Raw genomic sequence first — 22,231 nt, 5'->3', positions numbered from 1 at the left:
AAAAAAATGTTTCCGCGCTCTAAATTAACATATAATTTAAACATCAATTTTCTTGTATATAATATAATTTAAGTAATAGTGAGTATGTATATAACAAATTCTGGACATTAATTTTATCGTAAAAAATTACATTTAAGGAGATTATAACTTAAAAAACACTGTGGACAAAATTGTACTATGGAACTTTCACCTACAAGTCACTTAAACGTCTTCTTTCAAAATTTTCTGATTTTTCTGGTATTAATTAAAAAATAACAGGACCCACAGATTTGGAGATGTTACTAGTTGCAGTTTGAATATTATCAGTACAGTGCTAAGAACTTTTTAGCAGTAAATTAAATTTACTATAAAACAGTGCTGCCATTTTTATTTTTGAGATATTGGAAGAAAAAATAGCAATAATATTACATGCGTTTTTCTTTTTAAGCTCAGAGCCTGAGCACAGCACTCTCTGAGCAGAGTTTGGTCAGAGCTCTCCGACTTAATTATGAACCACATTGGAGAAATGAACTGTCAAAAGCTTAAGAATTTTCCATCTGTCTCTTTCATACCACACAAAACAAACGCCATCCACACTCAGCTTTTTACTCCATTTTATTTATAGCTTATAGAGAGCTCTCCAAGCCGAGCGCAGAGAAACACTGATCTCTTTTTTGACATTTCAGTTCTCTGCTTTGAGCAGAGAAACTTTACCTTAGGTAAAATATTATTTAAACATGAAAATATATTTTATCAAAAGTGTGTTCATGGAGCTTAGGGACGTCTGTGGCCCCAGGGTTAAAAATGTTGTAGATCTCTTTTTTAAGCCTCTTAACCTCACTCTTCTAGACCCAGAGACAAAAAAATACTAGACCACTGTTTTCGGATTCTCAATTCAAACACCCCAACATATCCGTTTTGCTGACAACTGAAAATAATCGTTATTAACACCATTAAGCATTATCTCACTACCCATCCTACTACGTACCCAGATAACACTTCAAAACAAAAAAAGTATGACCTATGATAACATCCCATCATATTTGAAAATAATCCAATCAATCCCAAATTTTGACTTTCGACAAAAGTATACATTTTAAAAAAATAACACCTAATATATCCGCAAACTATTCTTCCTATTTTAGAATCGACATAAATATGTTTTTTGAAAAATAACTAACTAACATAACATATCATTTTTTCAAAAGGAACAAATTTCGTAATCTGCTACTTACACTTTTACTTTTGAAAAAGTACCTATCTTTAACTCCAATTCAGCACCCCAGACGAAAAACCAAATACTATTCCGTTCCTTCTGTCTAATTCCCACTTATTCTTCAACGGAATTCCAAATATGAAACAAATGAATTAAACGTCAAAGCTGCTCTATTTTCAAAATACTAGTGATTGTGAATGAAATGTGGAAAGTGAAAATATTCTAGTTCTCTCAAATCTAACAAAAATTTCCCTAAAATATTAAATAATAAAAATCTAATGCACTTGTGAATTCAAAAAACAAAAATATGGCTGATACTTTCCAAACTAAAACACAAACTGAAGTAGAACAAGAATTTGAAACCAAGTTAATTCGAACAGTGTATAATTTAAGATGGTTGTATGACAAAAATCATCCTGATTTTAACAATGCTGCAAAGAATAGATTAACATGGGCAAGAGTTTCTAATACTCTACAAAGACCAAGTAAGATTGTTAACAATATTGTTCATATTAATGTTTTGAGAAGTTTATAATTCAATCAATATAGATTTGCATTTAAACTGCACTTGATGTTGTGAAGTTGGAGTAGGTATTACATTAATTACAACGAATGCAAGTCAGACACTAACAATCCAAGGCCATTCATTAAAGGCAGCACCATATTCCCACTACTTTTGTTTTGAATAGGGAATATGAACGCCGTATGCGATGTTGTTTTTGTTAAGCGCCAACAACTACAATTTAGTTTCTACTTAAATCGGATACTATTTCGAATTAGAAATTAACTTTTTATATTCTGAAATAAACTTATTGTATTAAAAGCAGCTTTTTTGTATCTAAAAATCACTAAAGTGGAAAGTGGTTTTGAATCCTATTTTCTTAAAGCTAGGGCATTCGTTTGTTTATGTTTTGTGTGTTGCTTGGTTGAATTTGATACATTTAAAAATAAGTCGCAAATTAGGTAAAAGAATAGATTTGATCCACAAGTTGAGGATCTATAAACCTTATGGGTTTCATTGAATTTAACGTAGAGTTTAAACACCATTTCTTGATGAAACCCACCAAAGATTACATCAAAAAAAATATTCTGTTTTAAAATTAGTATTAAAATTTTTTAAAAGTAAATGGGACTTGGTGTTTTTGCTTACTATTGTTAAAATAAATGTTTTCAATTCATATAAATGTGTATAAAAATTAAATTCCTTGTATCTTATTTAGCTTACCAATTTATTTCTTGAGCTAGTTTAGGATCAGTTTCAGTGACTACAGGTCTCAAAAATTTGAGTTTCCGGGGTTAACTATACAGTAGCTCCCACGACTAATCTAAGAAAATGTATTGGAATTAAAACTTTATAAACATTTAAACACATTCATATTTTAAATTAGCCAAAATTACAATTTATCAAACAGCAGAATAATATTAAAAAAAAGTTGACTATAATTTAACACCTCACACATACTTCATTTTTATTTCTTAATTCCGTATCCTTCGTTTTAATGGATTCCTCAAGGTATTGTAGAGTCAAGTTTTTAGCATACTTCAGGCCTCTCCTTGAAGATCCGTCTTTAGGGTCTGAATGGGAACATTCACAAAGCTAGTGGCTACGTAGTCAAAATTCAACTAGCTTTGTGAATGCAAAACTGCACTATAAAGTTAGTCAATCCGGAGCTTTCACATTAATGACAAATACAAATAAATAAAATGAGAAACATTTGTGTTTTCAGAACTTTAAATAGGTTTTTTTCTTTTTAAATTCAATAAAACCAAATAGAAGATATAATATGATGGTTTTATATTTGTATTTAAGTAGCGAAAAATTCATTTCATTTTGAATTCTTGTGTCCTTACCGAGCAGCTGATTGTGAAACGCCAAAACCAGTGTGCACTAACTTTGTAGCCGAAATTTGTACACTACGTCGGAGGGGAAATTCCAACTACTTTTGTAGTTAAATTTTGCCAATCAGAATCCCTTGACTGCGTAGCCACTAGCTTTGTCCAAGAGTATCCATTATATGCTCTATAGTAGTAGTAGTAGTATTATAATTTTATTTAGTAGGTTTTTTTTTTAGCATTTACAATTACATAATAACTTAATTTTAAGAATAAATAATTAAATATATTGCCTGTTTACATATATACATTAAAAAGTTACAGTTCTTCAAATTTTTTTAATTAATTAATTGTATATGTTTTTAAATTCGTTTTAATTTTGATGTTAACCAACTTACTTTTTAAAATTTATTTCTGTATCCAGAAAGCAGAAGTGGTGTAAGCCACATAAAATCCAGTAAATCACACATTTACAGACAAGATTAAGATCTAAAATAAGAGATATTCCTCCAGATATGTTATAGCTAAAGTTTATAGGCCATTATTTTAAAAAGGAAACCAATAATAAACAAATGTTTTTCTTAAATTTATTTAACCTTTTTTTCTCAATTATTACAATTTGGGGTTACGCCACTTATGCTCTCAATGCCTCAATTATTTCTCAAAGAATTAGGCTGGGCATCTTGTACATATTGCAAGTTATGTATGATACTTTAGCATCATATTATATTTTATTTAAGAAACAAACATCAGAACATTCAGTATAATGCCATTTTAGGCAGGACAGCATCCAGACTGTAGGTGTTTGAAAACGGCTTCTTGTCATAGTTCTCATCGCTTTATTTTGCAGAATCTGAAAAAGTTTGATTTCATCATTAGTTCCTAGGAGGGCAGAAGTCAAAATGAGGTTTAACTATATTATAAAATTGACAGCACTGTTTTTTGGTATATTTTTGCTAATAATTTTAAGAAAACCATTTTTTTTTTATTATTTACCTATCGTGTATTGAATATGACTTTTAAAGTTTAATTTGTTGCCCAATTTAGTACCCAGTATTTTATTTCATCCACTGGTTCGATAGTCACTGTTAATGAACATACACTTAGTTTTAACTTTATTAAAACTTTTCTTACCAACAGAAAAATATGTGTTAAAACACAAAACTGTTTTTCACCATTTTACGCCTTGTCAAATGGTATTCGTCAAGGATCACCACTTTATGGGGTGATATTTATTTTTGCCTTTGACGACTTAAGTTCTATTATTGCAAATCACAAACAACTTTTATATTCTATTTCAACAAAATGACTCATCTACTGCCAACTTACTACTAACAAAAGTTCTCAAAGATTTTCTTGCCTGGTCACCTCGATCCGGAGCTAGACTATCATTGAACAAATGTAATACTATACATATTTGCCGTAAAACGTCATGTAATAGTATTCCTCTTTATGTAAACAATGTAAATATTAATAATGTCAATAGTTTAAGTATCTTAGGCTTATTTTTCAATAATAGATATAATTGGAAAACTCAGTGTTTGGAGTTGAAAATAAAGCTTAAATAAAAGAACTAATATCATTAATTATTTAGCAAGCAGAAAATGTAATGTTCATGTAAATATACTATGTAATAAAAGTAGATTTTTAATTTTAATCAGTTGGGCAATGAATATCGACCTTTTTCAGTACTACCAATTCTATCAAAAGTATTTTGTAACGTTTGTACCCCTGATTGTGAGTCGTGGAGGTTCAGCATATGTGTTGTTTCCGTAGAGCAGACTTGGTCCGGCGAGTAGCCAAGTATACCGTAACCCAAAAGCGGATAGTTCTGTAGGGCGTCTGAACTACTGAACTTAACTTAATCGAACCTCCGGCGAGTTGCCAAGTAAAAGAATCGACTTCGTTGGCTCCAGATTTTTGAGTGTTTTAATATATTTTTATTATTCCTATTTATACACAAAATTATTTGACTTCTTATACATCCAACCATACTTCGATAATCGATAACGTTCTATCGATATTTAAACAATATGCACAATAAGCATTTGACCTTACCATGCATTTGCTTCAAAAATCAACGACACTTGAAACTGAAATATGAATACTACTTGTTTTCGCTCTATACATAGATGCATAATAGCACTAATCAATGTTGTTGATGATATAAAAGATGCTTTCGACAGAGGCAATGTAACTACTCTCGTACTGCCAGACTTCTCTAAAGCATTTGACACCTTTAGCCATGAAATCATATGCCATCAACTCCTAACTAACCATTCTTTTTGCCCTATTCTAGCTAATTTGCTTTTCTCATATCCAAGTAACTGAAAACAGGTTGTTTTTGTATTTAAAGAAATCTATTTTCTTCTTATCGTTAAGAGTGTACCGCAAGGCTCCTAGGTCCTTTGCTTTACTTCTTATATATTAATGAGCTTTTTGGTCAAAGAAGAACAAATTGTTTCTTAGATTGTCAAAATGTAAGTGTATAGTGATCAGGATCAGTCATAAGCCTCTTGATTTGCCTTAAGTTCCTCATGTAATTTTAATCGAATAAGTCTTAAAATATGTCAATATAATACTAAATTTGGGCATGACTTTTAATAGGACATTTAATTGATGCACACACATCAACAACAAAGAAACCATACGGAACATCCCGCTAATTACATTTGTCACAACATTTTACACCTTAATTTTACCAAATCTGACTTACGAGTGTGAATTGTATTGTAAATGCGACTTTAAAAGCAGACGTTATGCAAACATATTAGCCTGATTCCCTCTTTGAAAGACTACAAATGTCCTCATCTAGTAGCACCCTAAAAATTATTCATACTCGGTTTTCATTTCTAACGTCTTAGCGTCAGTTCTTTATCTACGTCATCTGCTGGTGCAACTACTTACTCAGCTTCTTTCTCGTACCGATTAATTCGAAAGGTCTACAACTTTACTGTTTAAACTGTATATCATATAAGCTGATGAGCAGACAATTTTAATTAATAGTCTAGTTTCCACGAGTTGTCATATCTCTTTTTTATTTATTTTGTTTACAAAACAAAAATTACTATACGCCAAAACTTATCATTCAGTTTCAGATTGCGCGAACCGATGGAGTTCTCTGATACAAACTTATTTTTCTTCAACATCGCCCAATTGGATACATCATGAAGATTTAATAAAATTCGAACCACATTTGCATAATAATTTTCGAATTGTAAGCTACAAACATATTTACATACAAAATAAATTAAATCTTTGGTTGTATGGATATTAGTTCTATTTTTTAATTCAAATAAAACCAAAACTTTTCAGCCAAATCCAGCCAATCAGCCAAATGAAAATCAAAAAAATGAACTACTTACAATTTTATTGAATAATCGGTTTAAGATCCTATCACCTCAAACATCATTAGTTGAGCGACAAGGGGTTTGGTCACAAGTTACATTAAAATGTAATGCAATTCAACCTGGAGCATATATGGGAGCCTTAGAATGGAAGAAGGTACTTACTTTAACTTAAATTATTTGCTTGATTTTCTTTCTCCGATAAATTTGGTAATAAATTTTGATTATTGTTATTTACAGTATTGGTATGACATGAAACAAACCTTTGGTATACAAAGACTTATACTTCAATCTAAACTTAGAGCAATGGGTAAGGGTTCAAAAAGTCTTCTTTTTTCCGTTTTTTCTTTTATTAATTCTTGTTTTTAAGGCACCAAGTTGGATATATCTAAATATTCCGAAGATGATATGAAAATAGTTAAAATATGCGGTGCCTCAATAGACGACACTACCACAGTTATTGCTAGAGCTCTAGGTAGTAACATCGAACTGGGCTTTAATAGTGTAAGTTCTTTTTAGTGTTCTGTACCCAAGTGACTAGAGTTTTAAAAAAAAATGTCTAACTCAATTTAGGATCTCATTATTCCAAAATGTGTAAGATGTCTCAAACAAAGAAACCAATTGATCATCGAGGGTTATTGTGAGACATGTCATAATCTTCCATCGTGTGATGTCTGTCATGTTGTTTGTGAGAATAACACAGTGCGATACAAAACCACCAAATGGTCAGATAAAGCTAAAAGTTTACTTCCTAAAATAACAGCATCTGTTGATGCGATAACTGTATGTTTTAGTTGTTCGTTGGAATTGAACAGTAAGTAATTTCAAAAATATAATTATGAAGGCCGTATTTAATAATTTTTTAACACTTGTTTTATAGAAAAAGCTACAGTAGAATGGAAGGCTTGTCGCATTTGTGAATCCGAACAACCAAATTTAGAGTTATTATTCGGAAGTAGTAATAATAATTTAAGAAGAGCTTTGATCAATATCACAAATATCGCAGTAAGTTTTGTGTTATATCGTATGGTTTTTTGTTATGCATGTTAAACATTCTACCTTTAATCTGGCAGTGCAAGATATTTTCTTGAAAAGACTCATGCTTCCTACTTGTCAATTGTGTGTTGTTGAAGTTTGTATACTATTTAATTTATCTGAACTTACAACCATGGAAAACCCATCGAGCATTTTAATCCATTATCGAAAATGAGTTCCACTAAAGTAGAATTTATTAGTTGTACTTTATTCCGATTTGAACTTGGTTTTCTTGACAAACTTAAAGACCTATTCGAAAATGTGTGTACGTTCAGGCGACTCCAGCTCTGAAAGAGAATTTATTTGCCAGAATAAGATCAGTTTGAGCAATTTGGATCGTTATGCACATTATGTAGTTTTTAATAATAAGTGGGAACTATTAAGAACTTCTTCTAGAAATTCAACTGGTCACTATGCTCCTTCAATAGTGCCAAAGATTTCAGCGTAGATATGATTACAAACTTAATTTTTTGAGGAATGTGAAATTTTATCCCGAATTGCGAAAAATCTACCAAAGGAAACTCATGGTTTGATTCGAGCTGTATTGAGGTTATTAAGATCAGAGATGTAGATTTCAGTTGTTATAAAGCAAACCCCACTGAGGAAAACCGGAATAAGTTCAAACAAGCTAGAAATACCTGCAACAGGCATATTCGGTGATCAAAATGTTTGCATGACCAGAAATTACGGCAAAAAATACTAAAATATCCCAAAGGTAGTACACATTTTAGCCCATTTGTAAAAACGCACGTAACACCACGTCATCCTCGAATCCGACGCTCGTTTACAATGACTCCTTTTATTAACTCTATAGGTAAGACCGATTATGTTGCAGCACAGTTTGCTGTAATTTGACGCCACTAGAGAGTGTCATGAGTCGTCCTGTACTTGAGAGCGTAGACGATTTTATTAGACCAATTTTCGTTTGCACCCGCACACTTGCAAGAGCTCCGAAAGACGTCGATATACACATATCCGATGGTTCACTGGCTTATTTCACCGAACAGTGGGACAAATCTTACTCAGGTCTCTTTTCGAGTGAATGGAAAACAGGTCACGAAATATATTGAAGAACGAAAGCTTCTTAATGACCGGCAATCTTAGGGGAAAGGTTCACTGGTTTATCTCACCGAACACTGGAACAAATCTCAATCTAGTTAAATGTCCATTCTGCCCCTTAAACAATACAACCGTAATACAAATACTTTCAGAAATGCTCATCAGCTTTCCCTTGAGCCCAATTTTGTACTTACTGTTAAGTACAGATATTTTTTTTTTCACCGCACTTCGAGAATGTCGAATGCTTTATTCAACTCTTCTCTGTGACAGTAATACCGGTATACATCCCATTGCACTTCTTGGATAGTGGTTATACCTGATTTGCAGCAGTTTAAGGCTTCGGATAACATTTCGGCTACAAGTGGTCCATGAAGGGACCTAACATTCCTAGTTTATACGTAGAAATCCGAATTTCATTGTCCTAATTTCGTTGCCTTGGTTCGTCGTAAGTATCCGTGGCTTGTTGGTGCTTCAAAACGAGAATTACTCTTTGTGGATTTGTCAATTCCTCGCAAGAGTCAGTACACGTAAAATAAACTTAAGATGGCACAGGTAAGGCTTGAACCCAAGACCTCTGCCATGTAAGTTCTACGCACTAACCATCACGCTACGGGTTCTCACATTAAGTAATTAGTTAATTAATAAAAGTGCTGAAAATGATTACATGAATTTGGTATCTATAAATTCATAACAGTAATGTCCTACAATCGTTAAAAATGCCAGACTTTTAAACCCTAACCTTAAAATTGAAATTGGTTAAGTATCACTTGCGTTAACGGGTAAATACTAATGCATGTTTCTTTGCCGATTTACATATATTACAAATAAATCATGCAGATCCGTTAAGTACTTATGTAGACAATTTTAGAACAACCAAGCTTAAAACATAAACTTATCAATGGGAAAAATATAGACCTTTAACAGGATCAAAAAATCATACACACAATATTGAACAAGACTACAAAGAAGTGAACTTGAGTGAATTTAACTAACGTTTGGAGAAGGAAACCGTTAGGTAGTAGAAAATGCTTGTACTGCAACAAGAAACCATAATGTTCTAGAATCAAAAACGTAGTTGGAAGATACAATTCATTGTTCATAGCTTAGTTTTCACTAAAATTTATCTATGGAAAAGTCACACTGTTATTATTTTGACCGCAACTGTATATTAATGCTACTTAAAAAAATGTAATCAATTATATTTCCACTTTATGTATTTCTAGATTTCAGAAACCGATGGTTTGCCAGGTTATATTTGTAAATGTTGCAAAATACAAATTCAGCAATTGAATAATTTTTATACGAAATTTTGTCGAATACAAATTAAATTAAAAAACATTCATTCAACGTATTTTATTGGAAACTCGGTTCATTTAACGTTATTAAAAGATTCAAAAGATGGAAAAGTTGTTTGCTTGAATGTAAATGAAAATTCAAATGACAAACAAGATTCAATGATACCTGATATAAGCTTACAAAAAGATCCATCTGTGCCAGCAGGAGCATCAGAATCTACAACCACAACCACAAAAAATATTCCTTATAAAATATCACAAGTTCAGCAAGTAAACCAATTTCCAAGTTATAAAGTAACCACAGCTGTACCAGCGACACCATCGAACGCCACGGGTCAGTTAAAAAGAGTTTCTATACAAAAAATTGTAAAAGCCGATGGAACTCCAATTGGAACTATGGCTACTACGGAGGTTAAAAATAGAGCCCTTCCGATAAATCCACCACTAGCAATAAAGGAAATTTTTTCACTACAACCTAGTAGTGCCCAAAAACCAAAAACTTCTAGTAAATCCAATGTTAAAATTATTCCAACACCAGCCTTACAACAAGCAAAAATGCATGGAGTCTTTTCGAATGAAACACTTACAGTTACTAGAAAAATTATAGATGTACCAGCAACAGGAGCAGCTGCATCACCATCTACAACAGCAGCAGCAACACCACCACCTACAACGATACCAACACCGTCGCCAATCAACACTAAACAGACAATAAGTATTGTAAATCGAGCGAATGGTAATAGCGTAACACTTCCACCAAATAATCCAATTACCTTGCATAGAGGATTTACACTAACAAAACGGCCTGCCGCTCCAGCTACCGGCATTGCACAAGCTGAACCAAATTGCACAACATTAACAAAACCAATAGACCTCCAATCTAAACCTTCACCTACACCTCCACTTACACTTCCACCTTCAACATCTATTATAATTACCCCAAAGGCTTCCTCAGCAACGAAACCAGCTATTTTCACAGTATCTGATTATGAGACCATAGAAGATGCACCACCAGTTTTTTGTATACCGAAGAAGAACATACCGGTTGAGAATAATACTTCAGAAGCAGAAGCTGAAAAACAGTTGATGAACTTTAATCCAAGTAGTGCCCCAATTATAAAATCTGAAGTATTAGACCCTGAAGAATGTATTATTAAGGAGCCAAGAGGTGTAATTCAAGATCTTCCAGATCCACCACTTCAGTCACAATTACAACAACTACCACCAACACAACCAACAATGACACCGACGACATCAATAGAAAATATACCAGGCCTGCCACCACTGATAAATGAAATGGAACCCATTACCAACGCAGCGGGTATGAAAATAATTCGTCTGAATGGAGCAATGGTGGCTGTTAAGCCTCATCCGCACATATCAGGAGCATTTATTCCGGTGGATTTAAATAATCCAACGGAAATATCGCCAGGAAAATCTAATCGCATTCCAACATACATCCGAAAAGTGGAAACTTTACAGAAATCTGAATTGACGACAAGTAATAAGGTTTTGAAAAAATCACAGACCATGACGGACGGAAAATCAGTTTTGCTGCCAAGAAAACCACCTGCGCCAAAGGCTATCAAAAGTGTACAGGGACCCGAAAACGTACAATATAATCAATCGACTCCTGATACAAGTGTGCTCGTGAATTCAGAGCAAGAAGAACAATTTATGCAATCGCAACCGTTGCAAAACAAAGAACTGAGTCACCAACAACAACTATTGCAGTTGCAGATGCAGCAGCAGAAACTACAACGTCAACTGGACCAACAACTGCAGAAGCAGAAACTGCAACAGGGGCAGCTCCAGCAACAGCTTCGGCAGCCGCAACAACAAGTCCAGCAGCAGCAAAAACCACCACAGCAGAATCAACAACTGCAGCAAGAGCAACAACAACAACAGGGAATAAAGAAAGCTCGGAAGTATTGGGGCAATGTTGATGAATTTCATGTCGCTAACACACCAACGAAAACACCTCTACCACCACCATCAAAATCATTCTCACAGCTTTCGTCTACCATGCCCACCATCCAACAACAACGACCCATTGAACCAGCCCTAGAACCAATGCAAAGAACTCCTTTAGCTCCACCATGGGTCGAAGAAAGGAAAACCCCTACACCAGCCGAAGATCCACTTCAGATTTCAGCAAATTTGACAAATGTTAAAATAAAACAAGAAGTTCCAGACAACGACGCAGGTGATGTGTCTATTGTTGAGCCAAGCGAAAGAACTCCTGGTATGTTCTATCCCGATTCATTTGAACTGGAAAATGTAACCTTCGGAGTAGATGTCTCATTGATGATCAACAGCATAATGATACAACAGAATTCGATTATCGATAACAATTCAATGGATGGAAATAATTTTGATAAATTTATAAATCCAGCATTTCCGATTTCTTATGGGAAAAGAAAACAGCAAACAGAAGGTACAAAAGTTGACAACAAGCAGAATGAGAATAAAAAAATAAAAACGGAAGGCCAAAGTAATACAGGGGCCGAAGCAAAAACGGTAGCTAAGGTAGCAAATGCCTCAGGAGAAGAAGAGACAAAAAAGAAACAAGAAAAAGATGACGAGAATAAGAAAGAAAAAGAGCGTGGGAAAGAAAAAGAAACAGAAACGGAAACAGAAACAGAAACAGAAACAGAAACAGAAAAAATTAATGAAATTGATGATCTTAAGAAACAGTCATCAATGGTATGTGGCGTAAAAATAAAAAAATTCTGTATCAGGCTTAAGCGAGGAAAAGAACCTAAACTTGTAGCAAGACCTAAGCGCTTATGTACCCTGCAGTCAACAAATTTAAGGTCTTCTTCGCCAGCGACAACTCCAACGTCAACGCCAACGTTAACGTCAACGCCAACAACAACACCAACGTTAACACCAACGTCGACGCCGGTGGTGTTACTGCCTAAAAGAAAATCATTGCGACTGAACCATGCTTAAATTTAGGTAGGTTATTATTAATAATTTGTTTTGTATAACCAATTAGGTTTAAGCTGTAAATTATATTTATTATTGTAATTATAACAAAAATTAAAAACTCATTGTTTTGAACTTAGGAATTTAAGTTAGGATTAGACAAAAAAAAACTTTTGATCTTAAAATAAATAAATAAAATTTGTTTCGTAAGATTCTTTTTTTAATATAACAGAAAATGTTACAAACTGCCTTAGGCGATGGTCTAGCAGGTCATGAAATCGTAACAATCTAACTGGGAACTCCGTCAGTGCATGTTCTAAGCAATTCAAGTTTGTCAATCACATCCCAGAGAATAATTATGGTTCCGGTAGAGGTGAAAAATCCACCCACATGGAGGAGAATGAGTATTTTGCATTGGATTGGATTTTTGTTTAGATTGTTGAGAGATGGAACAAACGTTTAGAAAATGATCGGTCCACGATCATTGTGATGTAGCAATTTAAATAGGGGGATGGGTTTAGAAAGGAGATATTGATACACATTGGTTTTGAATGTCTGCACATTGCAATGAGTGAGAAATACTGCGTCTGATCTAGACATTCGTGTAGTGCAACTAAAAATACAATCTCTGTACTTTATAGTACGACCGAAACTCAAGAGTATACTGATGACCAGTTCTGTAAGTACAGGTATTAGGGTTGAATTCACTAGAGTAAGATTTGGTCCACTGTCCACTGAGAAAAACCTATATATCTATAGTTACGAAAGCCATACTGTCGGTCATTAAGAAGTGTTTGTTCTTCGAGATATTTCTTAAGTTAAAAATGTATCAGTTATTCCAATACTCGGAAAGATGCATGTAGATTAAAACAGATGGAAAAGCATTGAAGGAAACATCTCTAAACCTAAAGAAAAGAGTACTAACCGGTTGCAGTGGATTTGTGTATATCGAGGTCTTTCAATACTCTTGCAACTGCATAAGTGCGAAAAAAGACTTGTCCTATAAAATCGGTTACGCTCTTAGCGTCGAGTTTACACCAAATTGTGCTGCAAACAAATTGGCCCTATCTAACGAGCTTATAATCTGCACCTTGTAACAGTGAAATACGTTCAAACACAAATTTAATATATCCACAAGGTCTTATTACAAGGGACAAGCTATAATTGCCTCTCAGCAGCTTCGAACCATTTAAATTTGAAGGACAAGATGCCATAATCTAGTCCATATTCCTTCGTCGAAGTGAAAGTTGTTTTCATACCCAAAGCAAGAAAATACTCAAAAGTCAACCCTAAAGATGTACGATTTATAAGTCTATCATGATTCCTTCACAAGAAAGATTGATTGATATCCATTTAAGGGCAGGTATTCATACAAACCTTCTTTCTATGTCTCAATATGCCAAATCGGTTGAAACGGCGTTACACACCTTAATACGAACCCTTCGTCATAGAGAGTATACTACGGTTGCTTTCCTTAATACCTGAGGTGCTTTCAACAACTTAGAGACTTCTGCACTAACATCTCTGAATAGAGCGTTGGTCTAGCATAATAATTATCTAAAAACTGGGCGACCTTTCTGCTCGAAGATTCGTCAGCAAAGCGACACCGCAAGGTTGTCGGGGAAATACAAAATTCTATATTTGAACCCTTCCTTTATTAAAGTTATCCAATTATTGTTCACAAGCGAGGCAAACAACTAAAATGGAAACGCAATAAGAGTCAAAAACGGTACTTTAGCTCTCTTCTCCTGCAAAAAAGCAATTGGTAATAAAAGAGGCTTACAACCCAACCAGATTACGCATTGGTAATCAGACCAATTTTACTGTACGGTGTGGCAGTATGGTTAACTGCTTTAGACAAAGCTAGACAGTTTTTTTGCGTGAGAAACATCCAAATATGATACAAGGTCTGATGTGCCTATTAGCGGTTATACACTGATCGCATATATATTTGCATCAGAGCAAAAATCTCGAAATACCTTCCTTCGGGTGTTGACCGACTAGTAAGAGCAGCCACGAACAAATGTGTACATTGAAAACAATGATCTGTTACTTCTAACTTAAGGTGGCTCTACAGTTCGCTGTGAAATAGGGCCTCTCCCAACAAACTTCTCTGTCCATGATATTTCCAGACCTCCCTTGAAATCTCCAGACCTCCATTGGAATCTCCAGACCTCTTTTGATATTTCAAGACCTCCCTTGAAATCTCCGGACCTCCTTTGATTTTTCCAGACCTCCCTTGAAATCCCTTGAAACGTAGGTATGCCTTGTTGATGTGGGATTAGGTGATTCTGGGAAGGTAGAGGGATAAGTTCCATAATATTTCTATAGTTCTTTTATTTTTCAAAGATTTCCCTTGATATGTCCTCCCTTGAAATATCCAGACCTGTCTTGAAATCTCCAGACCTCCCTTGATATTTCCAGACCTCTTTTGAAATCTCCAGACCTCCCTTGATATTTTCAGATCTCCCTTTGATATTTCTAGACCTCCCTTGATATTCTAGACTTCCCTTGATATTTCCAGACCTCCCTTGATTTTGCTAGACCTTTCTTGATATTTCCAGACCTCCTTTAAAATCTCCAGACCTCCCTTGAAATCTCCAGGCCTACTTTGAAATCTCCAGACCTCCCTTGAAATTCCCAGACCTCCCTTGAAATCTCCAGATCTCCTTTGAATTATCCAGACCTCCCTTGATATTTCCGGATCTACCTTGAAATTTCCCGACCTCCCTTGATATTTCCAGACCTCCCTTGAAATCCCCAGACCTCCCTTGATAATTTCAAAGATTTCCCTTGATATTTCCTCTCTTGAAATCTCCAGACCTATTTTAAAATCTCCAGACATCCCTTGATATTTCCAGACCTCTCTTGTTAATTTCAGAACTCCTTTGAAATCTACAGACCTCCTTTGAAATCTCCAGACCTCCCTTGAAATCTTCAGACCTCCCTTGATAATTTCAAAGATTTCCCTTGATATTTCCTCTCTTGAAATCTCCAGACCTATTTTGAAATCTCCAGACCTCCCTTGATATTTCCAGACCTCTCTTGAAATCTCTAGACCTCCTTTGTTTTTTTTCAGATCTCCCTTGATATTTCTAGACCTCCATTGATATTGATCAATCAAAGATGTCTTCCTTTTTTAAATTGGCATTAAAATCTCCCAAGGCACTGCACTGCTCATTTGCTTTTCTAAGAGATCGACAACTTTGGTGTTGTTATCCTTCTGCTCTTCGGGGCGTGTGAACTGAACATATTAAGCTAATGTTGGCGAATTTAGCTTTGATACGACTAGTAATGAGCGCTCAAGACCTGTTGCCTAAGTATGGCTGCAATGACTTAGCCACTTTCAAATAAGCGTTGTTGTAAAATAGTAAATAGCGCTTATTCATCCTTCTTTTGTCCGGCTCATCCAATTAGATTTCCTGGATTGCTGTTGTATCGGTTTTTCAGCAGTTTATGGCCTCCGCTTAATTTTCGGATGCACGTGGTCTATTAAAGGACCTAAAATTCGAGGAGCATATCCGAAGTTCATTGCTCTTAAATCGGTTGTGTGGTTTTTTAACAGCAAATCCATTAGTATCCGAGAACTGTTGGTGCTTCGAAACTATATTTTCTATATTTGGCCAGGATGCCACTATGCCGCATAACTGCTCCTTACAGGCTCCGAATTGGTCAATATTTCCTTGATATTTCCAGACATCCCTTAATTTTTCTAGACCTCCCTTAAAATCTTCAAATCTCCCTTGGTATTTTCAGACCTCCCTTGATTTTTCTAAACCTACCTTGATATTTCCAGGCCTCCCTTGATTTTTCCAGGCCTGCTTGAAATCTCCAGACCTTTCTTGATATGTCAAGACCTCCCTTGATATGTCTAGATCTCCCATGATATTTCCAGACCTCCCTTGAAATCTCCAGACCTCCATTGGAATCTCCAGACCTCTTTTGATATTTCAAGACCTCCCTTGAAATCTCCGGACCTACTTTGATTTTTCCAGACCTCCCTTGAAATCCCCTGAAACGTAGGTATGCCTTGTTTATGTGGGATTAGGTGATTCTGGGAAGGTAGAGGGATAAGTTCCATCATATTTCTATAGTTCATTTATTTTTCAAAGATTTCCCTTGATATGTCCTCCCTTGAAATATCCAGACCTGTCTTGAAATCTCCAGACCTCCCTTGATATTTCCAGACCTCCCTTGATATTTTCAGACCTCCCTTGAAATTTCAGACCTCCCTTGAAATTTCCAGACCTCCCTTGATAATTTCAGACCTCCCTTAAAATCTCCAGACCTCCCTTGATATTTCCAGACCTCCCTTGAAATCTACAGACCTCCCTTGATATTTCCAGACCTCCCTTGAAATCTACAGACCTCCCTTGATATTTCCAGACCTCTCTTGTTAATTTCAGACCTCCCTTGAAATCTCCCGACCTAGCTTGATATTTCCAGATCTCTCTTGTTAATTTCAGACCTCCTTTGAAATTTCCAGACCTCCCTTGACATTTCCAGACCTCCCTTGATTTTAATAAACCTCCCTTTATATTGTCAGACCTCCCTTGATATTTCCAGACCTCTCTTGAAATCTCCATACCTCCCATAATATTTCCAGACCTCCCTTGATATTTTTAGACCTTCCTTGAAATATACAGACCTCCCTTGAAATCTCCACACCTCCCTTGAAATCACCAGACCTCCCTTGATAATTTCAGACCTCCCTTGATATTTCCAGACCTCCCTTGATATTTCCTGAACTCTCTTGATATTCCCTGACCTCCCTTGAAATCTCCAGACCTCCCTTGATAATTTCAGAACTCCCTTGATTTTTATAAACCTCCCTTTATATTGTCAGACCTCCCTTGATATTTCCAGACCTCATTTGATAATTTCAGACCTCCCTTGATATTTCCAGAACTCCCTTGAAATCTCCAGACCTCCCTTGATTTTCATAGACCTCCCTTTATATTGTCAGACCTCCCTTGATATTTCCAGACCTCCCTTGAAATCTCCAGACCTCCCTTGAAATCTCTAGCCTCCCCTTGATTTTTATAGACCTCACTTTATATTGTCAGACCTCCCTTGATATTTCCAGACCTCCTTTGAAATCTCCAGACCTACCATGTTATTTCCAGACCTCCCTTGATATTTCCAGACCTCCCTTGAAATTTCCAGACCTCCCTTGATATTTCCAGACCTCCCTTGAAATCTACAGACATCCCTTGATAATTTCAGACCTCCCTTGAAATCTCCAGACCTTCCTTGATATTTCCAGACCTCCCTTGTTAATTTCAGACCTCCCTTGAAATCTACAGGCCTACCTTGATAATTTCAGACCTCCCTTGATATTTCCAGACCTCCCTTGAAATCTTCAGACCTCCCTTGAAATCTCCAGACCTCCCTTGATATTTCCAGACCTCCCTTGAAATCTCCAGACCTCCCTTGATTTTTATAGACCTCCCTTGATTTTTATAGCCCTCCCTTGAAATCTCCAGACCTACCTTGAAATCTCCAGACCTCCCTTGAAATCTTCAGACCTCCCTTGAAATCTCCAGACCTCCCTAGAAATTTCTGGACCTCCCTTGATAATTTCAGACCTCCCTTAATATTTCCAGACCTCTCTTGAAATCTACAGACCTCCCTTGATAATTTCAGACCTCCCTTGAAATCTCCAGACCTCCCTTGAAATTTCGAGACCTCCTTAGATTTTTCCAGACCTTCCTTGATATTTCCAGACCTCCCTTGAAATCTCCAGATCTACCTTGAAATCTCCAGATCTACCTTGAAATCTCCAGATCTACCTTGAAATCTCCAGACTTCCCTTGATATTTCCAGACCTCCCTTGATTTTTATAAACCTCCCTTTATATTGTCAGACCTCCCTTGATATTTCCAGACCTCCCTTGATAATTTCAGACCTCCCTTGATATTTCTAGAACTCCCTTGATATTTCCAGACCTCCCTTGAAATCTCCAGACCTCCCTTGAAATCTCCAGACCTCCCTTGAATTTTCGAGACCTCCTCAGATTTTTCCAGACCTTCCTTGATATTTCCAGACCTCCCTTGAAATCTCCAGATCTACCTTGAAATCTCCAGATCTACCTTGAAATCTCCAGACTTCCCTTGATATTTCCGGACGTCTTTCCAGACCCTACTTGATATTTCCAGATCTCCCGTGATTTTTCTAGACCTCCCTTGATATTTCCACACCCTAGAAATGGCGATCTCAAGGCAACCTAGCCTGAGATCCAATTAGCGCTGTAGTGCGCCGTTTTGATATTTCCAGACCTCCCTTGATTTTTCTAGACCTCCTTTTATATTGTCAGACCTCCCATGATATTTCCAGACCTCACTTGATTTTTCTAGACCTCGGTCCGAAAAACAAAAAAATAGGTTTTCAACAAAAATAAATTCTTTGTGTGATTTTCGATCCATCGATTTGAAACAGTCAAATTTCCATTTAAAAAAAAATCGGGATTGATTTCAATGATAGCTGCGGCCATTTAATGCGAATGCCACCTATGCGATCCGCAAACGATAATACCAAATAGTCGCATTCAATTAATTTTTCTTGCGACTCAATTTAAAATGAACATTGGAACTTTTTGGCCGTTTATAGTTTTAATTAATCGTTTCTGTCATTGAAAAAAAATTCCTGATTGAAAGCTACCGAAACATTTTTACTGACAGAAATCTGTCATTGGAATTGTGTGAAATTGGAACACAAATCAGTAGAACGATTCGTTTCACTTGTGAACATAAAAGTATCAGCTGTTCAGGAAAATGAATTTCCGTCCGGAAAATAGAAAAATACATTTTTAGAGAAAAACAAATGCACAATTCCACTTTTTTTCCTCAAAAAAATCTTTGGGTGATTTCTTATCGATCAATATATAATTTGCATTTGTAATTGAAGGGGAGCACAGTCAAATATGGATTCAAAAATTTCCCCGGATCGATTTCAATGATAGCTTTAACTGGCCCATAAATCGCCATCTATTGGGCACTGGGTACAAATCCATGCATCGCAATAATAATTGCACTTTTATCAAATGATAGTGTCAACACAATTCTATAATAAGAATGAGGAAATGGTTCATTTTTTAGCAGTTATTTTCAATTTCTCATAATACCTACTGCTTCAAAAATCTTTAAGATATTAAGTTGAATTCTTTGGATTGCGTACTCAAATGTTATATAAACAAAAATCACCGCAATCTGTTGTTTCAGCTTTATACAAAATTTAACTAATTGTGAATAAGATGTTTGCCGAATTAAATTCAAATATCAGACAGGTTGCCTTTATAACAGGCTATCCATTTTGCGGTTTCAAAAGTATAGTGCTGGAATTCGACATTGGTCAAACTAGGTTTTTTTAAAGTCAAAAGTCTGATATTAACTATCGCACAACGCATTTAAAATATTAATACCTTACACAAAAATGGTGATTCTGCCACACCCACATATCGTGCTTTAAGAGAAGATTATTGTTTACATAATCGACCAACTACGCAAGCAATTGTCAAAATTGTGAAGAAATTTGAAGAGACTGGATTGGTTACAGATGTTGTTAGGCTTATGCCTCGTACCACTTAAAATATCGCTGCTGTAAGTGAAAGTGATGCCGTCTTTCTCAGGAATGAGGACATTTTGGCACATTTTGGCGCACATCCAGCTCACACAGGAACTGAAACCAGCTGACCATTTACAACGTTGTAGATACATCGAATAAGTGCTTGAACAACAAACGGTAACGAACAAAAATAAATAATACGACTTGGAGAGTATTTAAGTTTGCCGTTTTTCAGTATTCAGTTATTGCTCTCGCTTTCGGCTTCTTCGTTTTGAATTCCACCAATCAAAGAATTCGAAGGCGAATTTGAAATGTCATAATGTTTGTTGGCGAGTTAAATCCAACAGCTTTTTTTGGCGGATTCACAGGCAAAAGAGTGTTTATTATTATTCACTGTCGATTTCGTGGATTTTTCCTAGTTTGTAATTATACAAAAAAGTGAGTTAGCTTTATTTTAATTTTCTTATAATTTATCCCCAATTCACAATAAAATATAAAGTTTTAAATAAATCACAGCAAATTTCACAAATTTAATCACAACAAAATAAAATTTGTTTAAAACTGTCAAATCACTGGAATATAGAAAGAAAATGGGCAGGTTCAGACGATATAAATTACTTGAAAGTTAGGCAAGTTTCTGGTATCTGATTGGCCAGCTGCCAAAAAATTACATTCCAATTAAGGCAACTTAAATGGAAAGTCGACTGGAAGTTAGTCAAGAAAAATCTCCCTAATTATTAATTCAAGTCAACTTCTATCAAAATGACAGTTGATAATGTTTTTTCATTGAACTGAAAGCTGAACTTTATTACTGTATGATTTATTTATTTTCTGGACAACTTCAGAAATTTGGAACAGAAATAACTAATATTTCTTAATAATACAAAATACAAATCGTAATGGACTTGTAGCTTGCCTGAGGGGTACTTTGTAGACAATAATTTTGTTGGTACTTTTTTTGTACTATGAACTTAAAGTAGAGATTTGCGAAGTAAAGTTCAATTTGAAATTTATGACACATGGAAAACTAACTAGTTGCCTTAGTCAAAATGTACGTTCAAAGAATGAAGTTGACTGCAAATAAAGTCCCTTATGTTGCCTGAACCTGCCCAATGTCAAAAAAAAAGTTTCAAATCACTGGAATATAGGAAGAACTGTTTTCGCGAATTGATCATGTCCTGGCCACCAAGATCATGCGATTTTACACTGCTGGACATTTTTTGTGGGACAACGGGAAAGATCGTGTTTATGCAGATAAACCTTTAATTCTTGAGCACTTAAAAACCAACATTCGTCAGGTTATGGCTGGGACACCGCTAAATATGTTTCAAAAAGTGGCCGAAAATTACCTACAAAAAATCTATGCTTGCAACAGTGTGGTGGTCATTGAAATGATGAATGTTTCACACATAATATCAACGTATAAACTTTATAATAAAAAGAAATATAAAAAAAAAATTTGTATATTTTATTTACGTTTACTTTTGAAACCGCAAAATGTATATTCCTGTAAAAAATTTACGATAGTAGTGGGGCATTTCCTTCTTGGTCATTATAGTAGAAAATTGATTTAGGTACATATTTGTTTTAAAAATTCAAAAAGCATAGTGGCTTTTGCAGTCAGACAGAAAAAAATAAGAGTTTAAATTTATATACAAAGACATACATAAATGTATTCTTATTATAATTTTAATGTCAAAAAGAAAATCGAATGAGGTATTCGATCATTATTTATTAAAAAGCTTGGTTGATTATTTGTTTTCTACGAAATTGGGCAATGCTGTCCAGTTTTCATCATTGAGAATTAAAATTATATCATCATTGTTAAGGACGTTTTTCCCTAAAAAGCGCGTCGGATTGTCTGAAGGATAGGGCATCTTCCTAGGAAATGCGTTACATTTTCGGTTGCGAAAACTTATTAATTTCGATTTATTTGTATTAACAGTCAGATTCCATAGGTTACAATATGATTG

At 35.1% G+C, this 22,231-nt stretch overlaps 1 protein-coding gene across 1 annotated transcript; it reads left to right on the top strand.

The window, feature by feature from the left end:
* The first annotated feature begins 1,370 nt into the window (after positions 1 to 1,370).
* LOC129939094 (formin-J-like) lies at positions 1,371 to 12,897 on the top strand. The gene is made up of 8 exons (XM_056046966.1): positions 1,371 to 1,680; positions 6,121 to 6,245; positions 6,344 to 6,532; positions 6,616 to 6,685; positions 6,746 to 6,879; positions 6,949 to 7,189; positions 7,256 to 7,380; positions 9,693 to 12,897. Exons 1-8 carry the CDS (start codon positions 1,503 to 1,505, stop codon positions 12,717 to 12,719), a joined length of 4,089 nt encoding a protein of 1,362 aa, XP_055902941.1. The 5' UTR covers positions 1,371 to 1,502; the 3' UTR covers positions 12,720 to 12,897.
* The last annotated feature ends 9,334 nt before the right edge of the window (positions 12,898 to 22,231 follow it).

Source organism: Eupeodes corollae, chromosome 1 (genome assembly GCF_945859685.1).
Source record: "Eupeodes corollae chromosome 1, idEupCoro1.1, whole genome shotgun sequence".
NCBI lineage: Eukaryota > Metazoa > Arthropoda > Insecta > Diptera > Syrphidae > Eupeodes > Eupeodes corollae.
The sequence above is the reverse complement of the archived record's forward strand: the minus strand, read 5'-3'. Positions and strand labels throughout refer to the sequence as shown.

Coding starts and splice junctions, on each gene's coding strand:
- LOC129939094 (XM_056046966.1), top strand. CDS start 1,503: ATGGCTGATACTTTCCAAACTAAAACACAAACTGAAGTAGAACAAGAA. Junction 6,246..6,343: donor TGCATAATAATTTTCGAATT/GTAAGCTACAAA, acceptor AAAACTTTTCAG/CCAAATCCAGCCAATCAGCC. Junction 7,381..9,692: donor TCAATATCACAAATATCGCA/GTAAGTTTTGTG, acceptor ATGTATTTCTAG/ATTTCAGAAACCGATGGTTT.